We start from the raw sequence: 15,661 nt of genomic DNA, 5'->3' as shown, positions 1-15,661 counted from the left end.
GTACCGAACCCACAACCTTCGCATTACGCGTCCGATACTCTATTACCTGAGCTACAGCGGCTGTCATTCTCCCGTCCACTTCACTGGTTACTTGTGTATGTGTAAACACTGGAGTGTTAGCCAGCGCCGCTCGTTGCCGTGCATGACGCCGAATGTGGAACACTCTTTTTGCAGCTGCGTCAACACGGGTCTCTTAGCGTTAGTTGAACTATACTTTCGTTGAGTAAATGTTTTTGTTGCCGTACGATGTGCCTTCAAGGTCGCGAGTACTTCGCCTTTTTTTCTGTGGCGGGATTGATTTCGCGCCGCCAGCCGAATTGCTGTGAGAAACCAGGCCCACACCCGTTCTCCTGACGCAGCAGCTTTAGTGGCAGCCTCCTCCAGGAAACCGGAAGAGACGGAAGTAGCACTGATACCACTTCTACTCAGTTCACAGTGATTAACCAGCTCACAAGAACTTCGAGGTTGTGCTGAGCCGCCGGACATGGAGAAGAATGCTCAGCGTGTCAACCTTTTCATGCAAGTCCAATTAATGTAAGAACGACGAGAACCCCTGCGTGATTCACCATATTTTTAATTGGAGTACTATTCACCAGCAAAACCGCTAACTCTATGAGTAACCTGTACTTTGGCCCGTCGATGCGTGGAGAAATGGTGATATTATTGCGATATTGCTGCGATATTGACGTACGTGGTGCCAGGAAAATGAAGAATGTCCTCTTGAGAACTTAGACGGTCTAAGCAAAGATGTTGTTCAAAGCGCTACCTATAATTTTACGCCTACATAAACATTTTGCGAATATAATGCTGAATCCGAGCGGCTCCGAGAAATTCGTCGTTGTGGTGAACGACGGTGTAGGCGCACCAAAAACATTTACGACTTCAGAGAGGCGAGACATGTGCAGAATAAGATTCAGCGTCGTATCACTGCACTCCACCCTATCACAAATATGGAGAATTGTGGGCCGCTTACGAACATTTCCAATAGCAGCACCGCCCCTTCAAGAGTCTTGCTCTCCACCAAGGTCGTCGCGAAACTGAAGTAGCAAACGAATTCTGAGCGAGGGTTTCTGGTCAAGGATCCGCGATCCCCCCGAGCATCTAGGAAATGCGCCAGTCTCCAGAGATTCAAGGATGGACAATCTGTTCTCTGTTGAGGAGCGTCAGGCATCTTTGGCAGCACGCAAGCATTCTTCATTACATGTGGACATGATGGTACCACCTACATGGTCCTTTGCCAACTCTGTCAAGCAGCCAGGCGTGCCCTTGTAGCCGTGTACAACGACTCGTGGCGCACTGGAGTGGTTCCTCCTTCGGTGAAATCTTGCCGCCTCGTCCCTCTGTTCAAACCTGGTAAATGTTCTCTGGACTTGGTCTCCTATCGCCCCATCGCACTATCGGATATACACTTATGTTATGGCCGGGTTTCGGCCTGGACGATCGTTCATAAATAAGGTTATTGACCTGATATACCTTCTGTTCAACAACCTAAAAGCCTTTTCAAAAAGATCATCTACGTCGATGTTCTTGGATGTGAATGGTGCATACGACCATGTATTGCATGAAGCCATTCTGGATGTCTTGAGAAATGTTGCGTTGGGTGGCCGTGTTTACCTATGGACTTAGTCATTTAAGGGGCAGACCTTCTTTGTAACGACAGAAGATGGTGCAACAACGTACCGTTGCACCTGTCGGGATGTGCCTCAAGGTGAAGTCCTGATTCCACACTCTTTAACAGCGCGCTCATCGACCTTATTGATGCACATCCTCCGTTCCTTCACCTGTTAATGTATGCAGATAACATCTGTATCTGGGCGTCAGGGGTGATGCGTCTACGTGCACTTGCCAGGCTTTAAAGAGCGACCACACTAATGTAAAATTACCTCCAAAGAAGGAGACTAATTGAAAATTTTGTTGAAGCGCACTAAAAAACAGACGGATAGTGCGCTTCAACAAAATTTTCAATTATGAACGTAATCCAACTGGCCCAACTTGCCATCTTGCTGCAAGGAGACTAGAGCTGTCATTTGAGAAATGTCCACTCTTTAACTCCACGTGTGCAAAGCAACAAGACGTCATACGCCATTAGGATCAATGAACACGTCACCGGTTATGAAAAGACCCCCCCCCCCCCACATTCTTAAAGTAATGATAGATCGCAACGTCTCATCGAGCCCGCATATCCCCTATGTGAAATATAGGCTCACCATAATCACTCACATGCTAAGATTTCTTGCGGTGAAATTGTGGCGTTCATCTGTACGAGCGATGTTTCAACTTTACACCGTACTGTTCCTCGGTTTCATGTACTACAGGTTACCTTTGCTGGGAAGAATCGAAGATCAAACGTACGCGTCCTCCGTCAATTCAAGCTCAAGCATTGAGAATATTTCTTGGCCCGATGTGCACTTTTAGCAGTGACAGTCGTCATCGCGCGTGATCATCTAATCAAAACATACATTCATGTCAATGCTTTAAGAATGCACATCAGATATTTTACCAGGACTCCGTCGCACTACTTCGCCTTACTTCGCGCTTGTATGCAGCAATCTGTGTTCGGTGTTATTATTGCTGCTCATAGTGCAGTTCTTAACAAAATTCGTGCGGTTCCATAATCGAACTCATGTAGTTCTACCATCGAACTACTTCACACCTGCAGCAAGACCACCAATACAGTTTTGGTGCCCACATCCCCTGAAAGCCCTTGTATCCACTACTGGGATCAAAATGAAAACCCACTTGTCATATTTAGTCCAGCCACAAGTCACGCTAGTGTTCCTGCATGAGAAACACAGTGAGCGCCTTCACCTTTGTATGGACGGTTGAGTTTCTTATGCAAGCTCAGCAGGAGCAGCGGTTATTCTCACAAATTCCGTCACCACAAATGTCAAGAGGTCACATTTCACATAATCGACGGCTGCAAAATTTGCCGCTCTCAGTACTGCATGCTTTAGAGTTCGTAACCCTCAAAAAACATGCTCAACGTTACCGACTCTGTCTTATGTCCCTCTTTCGTCATGGACCTAATGAACAATCAGTTGTGACATAACGCTTCTTCACTGTGCAATCGAGAAAATAATAAACACGACATTGCGTATCAATGGATATCGGGCCATTGCAGCATCTACGGTAACGACCATGCAGATGAGGTCGCCAGATCTGCCCATGATGGTATTCGCTCTATTCGCCGCGAGATCGGGCTATAGGTGGCAGCACCGTCGCCGCGTTTGTGTGGATAGGCGGTCGGCGGCGCGTATACCAATGTACGCAGCGGCGCTTCGCCGTAGGCGGTTTGAGTCGATTGTCGGCGAATAAAGCACGTTGAATGCAGCCTAATGGTGATGTTTAGCTCTCCATTGCCACATTAATGCACGAAACTGGCATAACGTTCCTATTACGTGCGAGAGAAGCGCAGTGTGCCGGTACTGGCCTTCGGTAACATTCGTGTTTTGCACTGTGCTCGATGTTTTTTCTTGCTTTATTTGCACGTGTTTAAATTGTGTTTTGCCTCTACCACAATATAAATAGTGTTGTGCGGCTGAGCCAATTAAGTATTTACTTCTTGCTCTAGCGGCTACAAAAGAAGAGATCTTGCAGTGTATTTCTGCGTAATTAGATGAAGTAGAACTTTGTGCACTTCGCTTTTCTGTTTGCATGAATACGCGTATTGCTATAGAAATGCGTGGCTTCAGGTCTTTTTTCCGCTAACCGGCCTGTGCAGACGGTAGTTCATGCTTCGCGGTATCACAAGAATTTCCAAATCACCAACACTTCACGAGATGGTGTCGCTAAAATTCTGCATTCACACCTCGGCATTTAGTACTTTTTTTTCGTTTAGGACGACGTCAAATGCACTATGTGATGTGCTTGAACGACAAAGTAGTACCCACATTGAAATGATTTTGCCGAATGAACGGTACGATGGTTAGACCTAGCGCCCTACCGACACGTGCATGCATTCACTTATTAGAGTGCATACAAGTCTCGTGTGGCGAAATGCTTATGTATATCGTGTAGGCATACGTACGAGCACTTGATGCTGTACTAACACAACGGAATAAGCTGTAATCTGAGGACGTACATGACGTACGCACACATGCGAACACGGTGTGGCTAACAGACGACGCAAGGAGCCATCCACACCACGTGGTTTCGTCCGCTCGCCGCTAGGTGCCGACTCTGCTCGATTTCGCGGCCATATGCCGTTATCCAGAGCCGACGCACCTACAAGGCTTTGTTCGCTGGCACGTGAACTTGCACTTGAACACTCGACAGATTTCACCAATGCTTGCCTCGACAGCTTGCATCCGAACCTTCAGCTTCGTCTTCCCGGAAGAAGAAGCTTAAGGTTCGGATGCAAGCTGTCGAGGTATTCCTGACGGTCAGGAATATCTTGAGCTGAGGAGACGCTTCTGTGCCGCCTGTGGCTTGGCGTGACCTTCGCGAATGCCTACTCATTTCGGATCGGAACGCTTAACAACCCTACATGCGATAATTGTAGCTTCCAGGAAACGATTCCCTTCTTCTCTGTGAGTGTCCCTGCGTCAGTGCTCCGAAACAAGAGCTTTGAAAAGCGTGACATAGACTTGATAATCGCCCTTTATCCGAAGAAAAGGTCTTCGGAAACCAGCCGAGAGCGTTCTCAGAGCAGAAGGCGTTGAAAACGTCATTTCCCTCTTTACGAATAACTTGTCTTAGAGACAGGCTAAGCAGTGACGCATTTTCCTGTATTTATTTCTATTTTTTGTCCTTTTCTGTTCTCTCTAGCGTCACCTTTCTATTTGTTTTGTTTCCTGCACCCCCTTTCTCCAGTACAGTGTAGCCGGCGGGTCTAAGAACTGGTTAACCTCCCTGTCTCTCCGTCTATTTCTTCTTCCTCCTCATGAGCCTGCAAAGCGTGTCTATGCGCCTCGAGGCACTGATACCAAATAACTAAATGACATCTATGCCAACGGTCGAAGGATATGCTAATCAAGCTGCCGCATTAGAGAACTTGCGCCAGGTCACCAACCTCGGTGGCATGTACATGTCCGCTCTCATGTTCCATTCGGTAAGGAGGTACCGGTGCTATCTGCGACATCAATGAGGCCATTTTAAACACGGATATGTGGGTATTTATTAAGTCGGCTACAGGCGGAGCTGTCATAAACGCTTCTTTCTCGTATTGTCAAGCCAGGTTCGAAGGTGATATTCAACTATGAGTTGCTGCCGTCACAGTAAAGCAGTTCTGGTCATCGCAGCTTCTATGAAGCGCATTCTACATCAGACATCACTGCCCCCATACGAAGCAGACTCAATGCCAAGATCAAAGAAGCCAAATATAAAGGATGCTGATTCTTCACCAATACTTCAACAACCCCATCCATCCTTTGCTTCGCAAGATACTCCTTATCTTTTCCTAAAAACACGCGACAGCAAGACCAGCAGGTCGTCGTTATACAGCTGTGACTTGAAGATATGCGTCGTGTGCTTTTTATTAAGTTGCACATTACGCCAACTCGAAGCCCTTTGCAAGAACATGACACTCTTCGTCCAGTATTTCAGTAGTCATCGTGGATAACTCATTTTCAAAAGATGTGAGAAGTTCAGATATGCCAGCAAATTCTAGAGGCGTTACACTATTTGGCTACGAATTCATGAGCGCTTCAACATCCGATGAATACCTCAGTGGCTGTTTATACCCGCACCGAACATAAGCGTGGTGTAGCCCCTCTCCATGAGGCTGCACCATAACGCTGCAACACGTTTGGTGGAGCCCCATGGTAAGAAACAATACCTCCAGCTCAAGAAACTACATTTGAATCGACAGTCCTCTTTCCATGGCTTACATAATAATTGCTGGGTTTTACGTCCCAAGACCATGATATGATTATGAGAGACACCGTACTGGAGGGCTCCGGATATTTAGACCACCTGGGGTTCTTTAACGTGCTTTTTACATATCCTTGTCACCCTTACTCAATGTGTACTAGCAAACAGGACACGCTTTCGTTCATATCTCCGCCTTTTACTGTCTCTCTCTTTTCACTATTTCTCGTTGCTGTTGAAACGTTGGTGCAGTTAAAGAAAAGTGACTTAGAATCAAACAAAAAGTCGTATATGCTGTTCAAAAATTTGGTTCTTTTGACTCTCTTTTTCCTGTCGTCATGTGTGGTACCTGCAATCGCGTAGGTACGTTGCCCGCTTCGAACCCACAGCTACGCTCGTTGCCAGGCGCATGTCTACAGCCGTATGCCCTTCCCTGAAAAACAAACTCCGAAGGATTGCGCCGACCACCGTGATTTATGGCGAAACTCGCCGCGTTACTTGTTTGAAGGCACCGCTTGCGTGGAGCTGAGGTAAACTCAGAGAGCTGGAACGCGCACTGGACGCCCATTTTCCCGCCGCCAACGTCGGCCGAACCGAGCGTACTTTTGCTGTTCAACAAGTGCTCTGGGAGAACGAGTGCTACGTGCTTGTCTGCTTCTGCCATACGCTGCCGCCTGCACGATCAAACAAGTCCGTGGCGTCACGCATGGCAGCGGTGCCGCACTATTCAGCCGCTTGAGTTTTATAATGCCCACGCCGCACTGTACCGGCCGCGCAGAAATTGACGTTCAGAAGAGGCGGTGCCGCTCAGTAGCTGCACAGGGCGGTGCCGACAGCGCCGTTTGCTTCCTTTATAGGTGTTCCGCCAGAGAACAGCCGCGCGCGTGTCTTCGAGACACGAGTCTCATTATGTCTGTTGCTATTGCTAGTGATTTCCCCTGCCGAAGCAGTTTCCCGTATATGCAGCTCGTTATGAGTTCTCTGCCAGCATACGTATGTGGCTGCCGTCATCGCCGAGCACCGAGCTGCGTTTGCGACAGGTATTGAAAAAAAAAAAAAGATGATGTCGCCAATTTATTTGGAAAGAAAGCATTGCTGTCTCAAATTTCGTGAGCCAAACTCTCTTTCCAGGCTTCCTTTTAAGCATCCAGGAAAAGAATAAAGTAATGCTAAGTTGATGATGTAAATATTGGAAAGTATAAGAGGTAAAATGAAAAAAAAAAGTTCACTGAAGAAGTACTTTCCTACAAGCAAGCTGGTTCATGCAGAAATTGCTAATACACTGCGCGCAATATATACAGGGTATATTAAGAAATGTGTCCGAAAATCCGCAAAAATAAGGAGAATAGAGTATTTGCTCACCGCCTTCACAGTTAATTTTGCTGTAGAGGCAGACATATTAAGATTGCTAGAGACGTATATTAAGGCAGTAATTAAAGAAATTAAATTATTTGTTTTTTTTTCATTAGTGGAGACAGGCGGTCGGGTCAAATGGGAGAATTGGGGACCTTCCTGCGAAGAGCCCATTGTCGCTTTGAGATTTCGAAACAGCGGCCGCTGGAAATTTTAGCAGTGTGACGAAATCTGACCAATTTCGCCGGCGAAACCGAAATGCAATTACACTGTTCTTCAGAGACGCCCTGAATGAGCGAGCGCCGTTATATCAGCTATAGATCGACTTTGCTTCGCGTGGGTGCGGGTTGCGCATGGGATTATAGCACGCATGGTGCACGTATACAGTGCGTTAACGTATGTGGTAGGACAGCACGGCAATCGTTGTCGTGAAAAGTTACTTAATTATGGTCGTCTGCTAGCTGCGCTCATTTGCGCTGCGGTTTCGGTTTCACCGGTGAATTTGGTCGAATTACATTACTCCGAATAATTGCCAGATGCCGCTTTTTCGATATCTCAAAGCGGCGATGGGCTCTTCGTAAGAATGACTTCAATTCTTCCATGTGTCCCGACCACCTGTCTTCACTAATATAAAAGTTAATAATGTAATTTCTTTAATTAATGCCGTAAGTGATGTCTCTAACCATCTTAAGATGTCTGGCACTGCATAAAAAGTAATTATGGAGGCAGTGAGCAAATATTCCATTTCCCTTATTTTTGAGTATTTTGCACAGGCTTCTTGAAACACCCTGTATAGGATCACATTTTGTATTTCACAAATTTGGTTCGATGTTGCAAGCAAGGTTTTTATGAGCATTGTAAACAATGCGCATTATGAGCATTGGCTGGCGGATCTATGAAATGGTCTTGATGTACAGGTAGGCAAACAAGATATACATGTATCAATGATGAAATTATTTTTGGAAAAATTGACAGGCTCTCACCAGGTGGCGTAATTATATCCTGACTTTATATTACCTCGTTGGCGCTCCAGAAATAAAAGAGTTCGTAGTCCGCGCTCTTTCCTATCGCGTCTCTTTTCTCCGCCTCAATATTTCGCGCACTGCGTTGGCAGTTTTAATGGTTTAGTTTTTCAAAAATGTGGCTCGACATCGAGACGGAGGCTGGTTTATTCAGCTTTTGATAGTAGTGGTAGATTTGTACGGCTCGTTTTATTTAAATCCAAGTTATATTAGGGAGTCTGTAGATGTTGCGCACTGCTGCTTTTCTTAGTGTTTACAAAAAAAAGCCACATGAAAAAAAAAGAAAGAACGCAGATGTCTATCAGCGTACCAAATGAGAAGGTTATTAAAGACGCAGCGTTAGCTTCACAGACATGCAGTGACACGAAATATATTACAATACCACCATGACGTTTAAGTATAAATATTCAAGGAGACTTCAGAAGAACAAAAAATGAAGAAAATAATGTAAACGAACTAGAATAAACACTCCCGTAAGTGTCACGCACTCAAACACAAATAAGTCACGTAAGCATTCCACGTAAGTAATCACCAATACAAAAGCAACACGTAGTAACACGACGCATCCTAGACACGTGCATAAAAAATACCTGGCACAGAATTTACTGTTACTTGTCGCAAAACAAATAATAATGAGCCCCCATGCGATGGCTTTTATAACGAGGTGGCTTTTGCGTACGTGACCGATGGAGCGTAGCGGACTAGCCAGAACCTTTTCTGCATGTGCAAAAATACTGCTACTATGCATCATTCGTACTTGGATCAGTCGTGATCTGTTCGCTCTGTTTTATTCCAGAGTTTACTTGTGTTATTGTTTCTTTGTCTACGCAACCCACGTGTAATGCAGTCTATAATGTCAGGGTCGTACGCATGCGCTGTGTAGTATAGAAGCCTATAACTGAAGTTTTGGTTCATTCACTAAACTTAGGCTCATTACTCGATGTCACTGCGCTCGCAATAAACACTCGTGGTGGCACGATGGCACAATGGAAATTCTTACCTCGCTAGTAGCATGGCATCCAGAAGAGACTGTATGTCTTCTCCGGTGACGCTGGCCAGGTGGCCGCCATGCACACCACACACGTCGTTGGCCTTGGCCCAGGACAGGCTTTCGTTGAATACGCGGTAACAGTGCAGCCCCCAGGAGACCCAGCCGAACTCGCAGTCCTCCGCCAGAGACTGGTTCACGAGCACCGCGCTGTAGGTGGCACAGAAGCCTAGGCTGGCGGCACTGGGCGCCAGCAAGCTTGGGCCCCCTAGTGGTTCCTCGAGGTGTGCGCGGATGGTCATTGCGTTGCCCGCGGACCGCAGTGCCGCCAGCTCGGGGCTTCCCGTCCAGTTGCCGCAGAACCGGTGCTCCACGCCTCCGGACGACACTTCGAGGAAGCTGTCAGGGCAGGACGAGGAAGCGCGCGCGGCCGACACCTGGAGCGTGCTGAAGCTGAGCTGCAGCTCGTAGCCCAGCGGCATGACCAGCGCGAAGTGGCAGTCGCCAGGGGCCGAGTAGAGGAGCGACGTGCTCTTGCCGGGCGGGTAGCAGATGCGGCCGTTTGCCTCGCCGTGGGTTTCGTTCCGACAGAGCCTGACGAACTCGTACTTGACCGTCCAGCCTTCGGCCTCCAGCAGGGGGTCGCTGTGGAACGCGATCGAGAGCCTCTCGTCGAGAGACAGGTACGTGAGGTTCCGCCGGCTTCCGCAGAGCACGACGGTGCTGGGCCCGCGGCCCGCCAGGGGTCCAATCTCCAGGCTGTCGTGCTCACAGCGGGGGTCCTTTGCGGGCGGCAGCTCGAGGAACGGGATGCGGAGCAGTATGCGGTGTCCGATGGGTGCCAGTATGGTGATGAAACAGTGCAAGCCCGGAGGGTAGAAATCCGGATGGTGGGGGCTGTGCCATTCTCCTCGTGTCCTGGTGAGTGTCGCGTTGCAACCTGCGCGGGCGTTAAAGCGTGTGTTCTGTTCCGGCGTCAACACTTCTTTTGAGCTATAATGCTTCTACATTAAGGTGCTTTTCCTTGGCACAAGCTGCAGGCATGCCCGCAGCAGGAACATTTGCAATACAATAAAGAACAATGAAAAGACTGTTGCCTGGCTCAGTGTGCACGACGCTAAGAGGCGAGTACTTGTGTCCAGCTCTAATAAGTACCCGCTACGTAAGTAGTGGACGGTGGCTCGCACAAGACGCTGTTACCTTCGCCGCTGGCGCGCTCCGCGAGCCGAGACGAATGACCCTACCTGCCGAGTGGCGCAATCTGCAGGGACGCAGGCGGAGCACTAGAATAACGAGCTGCGCTAACGCACGCGTTGTTTGGTTGCGGATAAAGTGACCCGGCGAAGACCCTGCCGTAGATCAGCTTTGCGCCGTGACTCTTTGCTCCAACTCCCTTATGAGGAAGCGCAGCGTAGTGGCTTGCAATGCTGTCTGAGATTAATCCCACGGGATCGCTTGCAAACTTTCGGCCATATATTGACTCGCTGTCTTAAGATACGTGGGCAGTATAATACCCTGGGACCGAAAAGGTGAACCAAGTCGCCTTGCTGCGACACTGAACCGTTAAAGGTTATGTTCCTCCTATATTAGGATTGTCTCAATACTTAAGGTAACGAAGGGAAACTTTAGTTTGGGATAAAACGCAGTCTGGGGGGTGTTTGAACTTCTGAGTACTATACGCACTCAATGAACGGATTATGACCTCTTCTAAGTGCCCGCAGTCGTATTGAACTGCGCTTTTATCGCCATTCTGAAGAGTTAAGGATTGTTTTATATCTGGGCGGCTTCAGTTCTTTTTAAGCATAGGAACAACAGATGCAAGCGTGAGCACTCAAACAGGGCGGCCTACTCACCTTCGCGGCTGTCCAAGGCGTAAACAACGGTTCGGTAGTAGCAGGAGCGGCATGAACGTGCTCGAAGCGCGAGCCAGCGATCTCTCCCCGAGGCCCGTAGCACAGAGCTGTTGCCTAAAACGAGACCCTTAGCTGCCTCGGTCTCCACCAAGACTTCGACTTGCGCTGCTGCGCTGCCGGAAAGACGCACCTCCTGGAACTGAGGGAAAGAAATATAAGTGACTGTCGCACTACTAAGTAGATCTCTTCCTACGACGTAGCCATCAGTACCGGCGGCCACCATATTCGCTTCTGAATACACAGCCGGTCTACCCAATTATTATAAAGGCGTATTTCCACGATCTATATTTGATGCTCAGGTTTCATATGAACAGACTTCCTTTGACTTTCAACTGTCTTGACCTTTCGACTGTACGATATCTGAAAAGTTTTGTGCCTGCAAATCAAAATCGCCATCCAGTCTAGTTGTTTCTCTCTAGTTCTTCGCAATGTAGGCTTGCAGAAGTGTTTTATTGTGAACATCCATACGTACTTTGTTGTTAAGTCGCTAAACATTAGTTCGCAGAAACGTGCACGACCATATGTCTAGAGAGTGTACGCACACGTTACATAGAAGTTACTCGATATAACTATGGAATTCTCAGGCTTTTTATAATATGTTCATATGAGGGTTCACCAACATTGGTAATCACGCCAGTGCTCAACAGAATGTAACGCCCTTTTATATGCCATCTTGTCATGCACATTTGAATGTTGGGAACGGGAAATAAGTGCACACTAACTACAAAACCTCAAAATCGAAAAAGTATTGCGATCGCGCGTACTTACCTGTTCTACCGTGTTTCAACTGTTCGTTTTAATACGCTTTCATCACGATGAGTTGTTATCTAACCTGATGTGGTTTAGTGCTTGGTGTATTTACAAGAATAATGCAGCGTTGAGTATGCATTCACTTGAAGGGTATACTTAATAATTCCAATTGAACAACATTTCTTTGTTATTTACGGGGTCTTCTATCTACACCAACGGTTCATTTCAATAAAATTACTAAATGCTTACCATTTAAAATTAAACTGATAAGATCACCACTCCGCCTTACCAGCAACGTATTGGTTGACATAGCCCACTTAACCTGCGCTTGCAGGCTATTTACACCAGAAATTGAAGCTGAGATTTCCGCACTGAATAGTCATCCATGGTCATCATGCCTCAAGCTACGACGCGTATTTGACTTATGAACCAATGCTGTCTGTGTCTATAATGCCAAGAAACGTACATTTAAAGGGACCGACAACCGATATTAATGGCATCTGTTTTCTTTAGCGCAACGGAAAGCTTAGCGGTCAGAATGTGTAATCACAGAATAGTAACGCGGGAAACTACGTGTAACACTTATTCTTAGTGGTTCGATGTGCGGCGACTATGAAGTCGTATATACAGACAACACATGCTGCAAACAGTGGGAGGTGAGCGCGAGAGCGCTTCGTGTTTGTGCGCGGATGTTTGCCGCGCATGCGAGCAGTCCGCGCGCATGCTCTGAGGCTCGACATGTTCCACCAGTTGCCGCGAAGGCAGCGCCGCTTCTCAGCGTGAAACTCCTTTTACCTTCTAAGCAGCACAGAATAGAGCGGGGATGAATAATAAAACGCACACTCTAATTACGAGCACTAGTTACGGTGCGCTTCAAAGCATCCGACGACGTACAGCAAAGCAAACGGCTCCGTAGTCCAGCGTCAAGGCTCTTCCGCTATAGGCTGTGCGAAATACTGGTTTTATGTGACTTTTAAACGCGATTTAAAAATATAAATCCTACTAGCATCGCGAAAATGATGCTTGAATCTGTCACTGTAATTCACGGTCTTTTAATTTCCCCCAGGATCTAATCACACGTATAACCTGTTGTCCGTCCCTTTAACCTTTCTTAGAGAGACCGGCTTCATGGATAATATTTTATTAGAGCCGTGTTGTGCTCTTTGTCGGTGACGGGAACTATGCGTATCGCCCTATTTTTTATCGTACCTCCCCGGAGGAGAAGGCTGTAGGCCTGCCGCCGTGCGAACTTCTCCAGAATTCACTTCTCTTTACAGCGAAGCAGTTTACCTCTAGCCCATGCGTTCCCAGAGGAGGGGGATTGTCGTCTGTTCACGTCCGCATGTAGACGCAATATGTAGACAGCGTAGACAACAAGATATAAAAAAAAATGGAAGTGGTGCAGCTGGCGGAGCTCGCTCCCGCGGAGGCGCTTGCGTTGCGGTAGTGTGGTGGCTCTGTTGCGGTGTGACGTATGTGGCGTAGAGCGCTGCGAGAAACCGAAGGCGACTCGCCGAGACGGCGCAGCGCGTTCGTGCCGGATAAAAAATGCGAAGAAGGCGGAGAGGCGTCGACAGCAGCAACGCGAGTACAGACAGCGAAAGCGAGACCGTGCAATGGCGGAGAATGCGTCCGGAATGAGTCTCAGGAAGAACGTCACCGTCTTCAGATCGCTCACGCCGAAAAAACAAGCGGTCAGTCGTCTATACACCCGAAACGCGAGTACAGCTTCGTTGGTAATCCGTCCCCATATCAATGCTGGGGCTACACAAAACTTTTTTTGCAGTCTCCTCGCTTGGAAAGCTATTCTGGGCATGTGCACATGGCCAACGATGTGCTTGTACAAACATGTGTATAGTGAGCGTCGACCATTTGACACTGAGAATGCGGCCATGTCCGATAAGGTCTATTTTCAGCCTCAAAGTATACGTATGAAGTACCACGCCGCCAACGTACGTCGTTTTGTTCGCTCAAATTTCGGTTAGTCCACAATGCTGATATAAAAATTTTATGGACAGTAAAGTTAGTTGCGCAATGTTGCTTATATAAACACACATAAAAGGCACACTATGAAGCCACAAACAACCTTCTCTGCCTAAGCGTCTTTTTTAGATGTTCTTTCTGTTTCAGTACGCAGAATGCTATGTGATATAAGCCGGTATTTCAGTAGAACTTCTTCGGAGCACTTAAAAACACCACTTCCAGGGCGAAAAAATAGCAACAAGAAAAGCACTACTGAAGTGAAGTAGCAATGAACAACTACCGTATGAAAGTGTGATAAAACAGAATAATATTTTATAGGATTACATAACATTAAAGAAACTTCATTGGGAAGTCGTTATAGGGACTGGATGGATGGATGCTATGAGCGTCCCCTTTATAAGGGAGCTGTGACAAGTGTGCCACCAGGCTCGACAAATAAAAAAAAAAAACTTTTTCCTTTTTTTTTTTAGTGTTGGCCTACTGCCTATACTTCGATTAAATCTATCTTACTACAGAAAAAAAAAACAAATTCACAGCCCAGTTATCTGTCTTTTGCAGCAGAATGTCCTTATTTTTCCCACTATTTAATTTTGTCCTTTCTCTCTAATTTTCTGCCACGAATACTCTAACCGTCCCTTAAATATTTCAATTGCGGGTGTGTTCAGCTTTCCACTGTTGTCCCTAAAACCCAAGGCTTCATGTAGGATCGTGCCCAAACGTACACCTGGGTGAATATCTCCACATTCAATCAGAATGTGCTCCGCCGTTTCCTTATCTTCCCCACAGCATGTGCACTGTTCATCTTCTTTAATGAATACCGCTGTACAACTACGCGCTCTAAGGCAACCCGATCTCGCTTCAAACAGTAAATCGCTTCCCCTTGAATTATCATAAAATGCCTCCCTCCTTACTTCGCTTTTGCCCTTTCGGTAGTTACTCAGAGCCGGTTTTTTCTCCATAGCTGCCGTCCAGTAAGTCCTCTCCGCCTCTCTGACTTTTCGCTTAACGCTCTTTGTTGACATATTGCTTACACTACCAGCCGTATATTTACCAGTGAGCCTCCTAGTTCTTTTTCTCCCCTCTGTGTCAACGCTCTTCCTATAAAAATAACGGAACACTTTCTCTGTCCATCTACTCCCCTTCATATTCCTTAGCCTCTCTTCAAACCTTATTTTGCTTTGAGCTTCCCTCGCATCAAAACTTGCCTATCCCATATCGCCCTTAACAGCCTCATTTGTCGTCTTCCCATGAGCACCCAACGCGAGGCGTCCCACAGTCCGATGATTTACATCCATTCCTGATTGCACCTCAGACCTCATGCACACCACTGAGTTCCCAAAAGTAAGCCCCGGAACCATTACACCTTTCCACAGACATCGAAGCACCTCGTACTTTTGTATCCCCACAACGCTCTGTGCTCTAGGTGGGGTCGCTGTGCTTTAGGTGTATTGTATCCCCACAACGTTCTGTCACTTTAGGTGTGGTTCAGAGACCCCTGCACGCATAATACGAGGACTGGGTTGTTTATTTATTTATTTATTTATTTATTTATTTATTTATTTATTTATTTATTTATTTATTTATTTATTTATATTTTTATTTATTTATTTATTTATTTATTTATTTATTTATTTATTTATTTATTTATTTATTTATTTATTACTTGCTCCAAATGGCCAAGTTTGGTCATCTTTCCAACAGACCGGCGCAGCCGAAAGGCCGCGCCCGACATCGGTCCGAACTCGAAGACCTCACTAAACGTTCAATCGGAAGTAGCGACGGGCGGTGTGTACAAAGGGCAGAGACGCAATCAAAGCGAACTTATGACTCGTACTTACTGGGAA

General features: G+C 46.8%; 1 protein-coding gene across 1 annotated transcript in view; it reads right to left on the bottom strand.

Annotated features, from left to right (window-relative positions):
- LOC119381606 (uncharacterized) overlaps positions 1-15,661 on the bottom strand; it is a 417,646-nt gene that overhangs the window by 83,489 nt on the left and 318,496 nt on the right. Inside the window, exons 6-7 of the mRNA XM_049419611.1 lie at positions 11,025-11,223; positions 9,184-10,111 (exon numbers count right to left, since the gene is read on the bottom strand). Of these exons, the coding sequence (XP_049275568.1) occupies positions 9,184-10,111; positions 11,025-11,223 (1,127 nt within the window). The remainder of the gene's footprint in view (positions 1-9,183; positions 10,112-11,024; positions 11,224-15,661) is intronic.

Source organism: Rhipicephalus sanguineus, chromosome 1 (genome assembly GCF_013339695.2).
Source record: "Rhipicephalus sanguineus isolate Rsan-2018 chromosome 1, BIME_Rsan_1.4, whole genome shotgun sequence".
NCBI classification, from domain to species: domain Eukaryota; kingdom Metazoa; phylum Arthropoda; class Arachnida; order Ixodida; family Ixodidae; genus Rhipicephalus; species Rhipicephalus sanguineus.
This window is presented reverse-complemented; position numbering and strand designations above follow the sequence as displayed.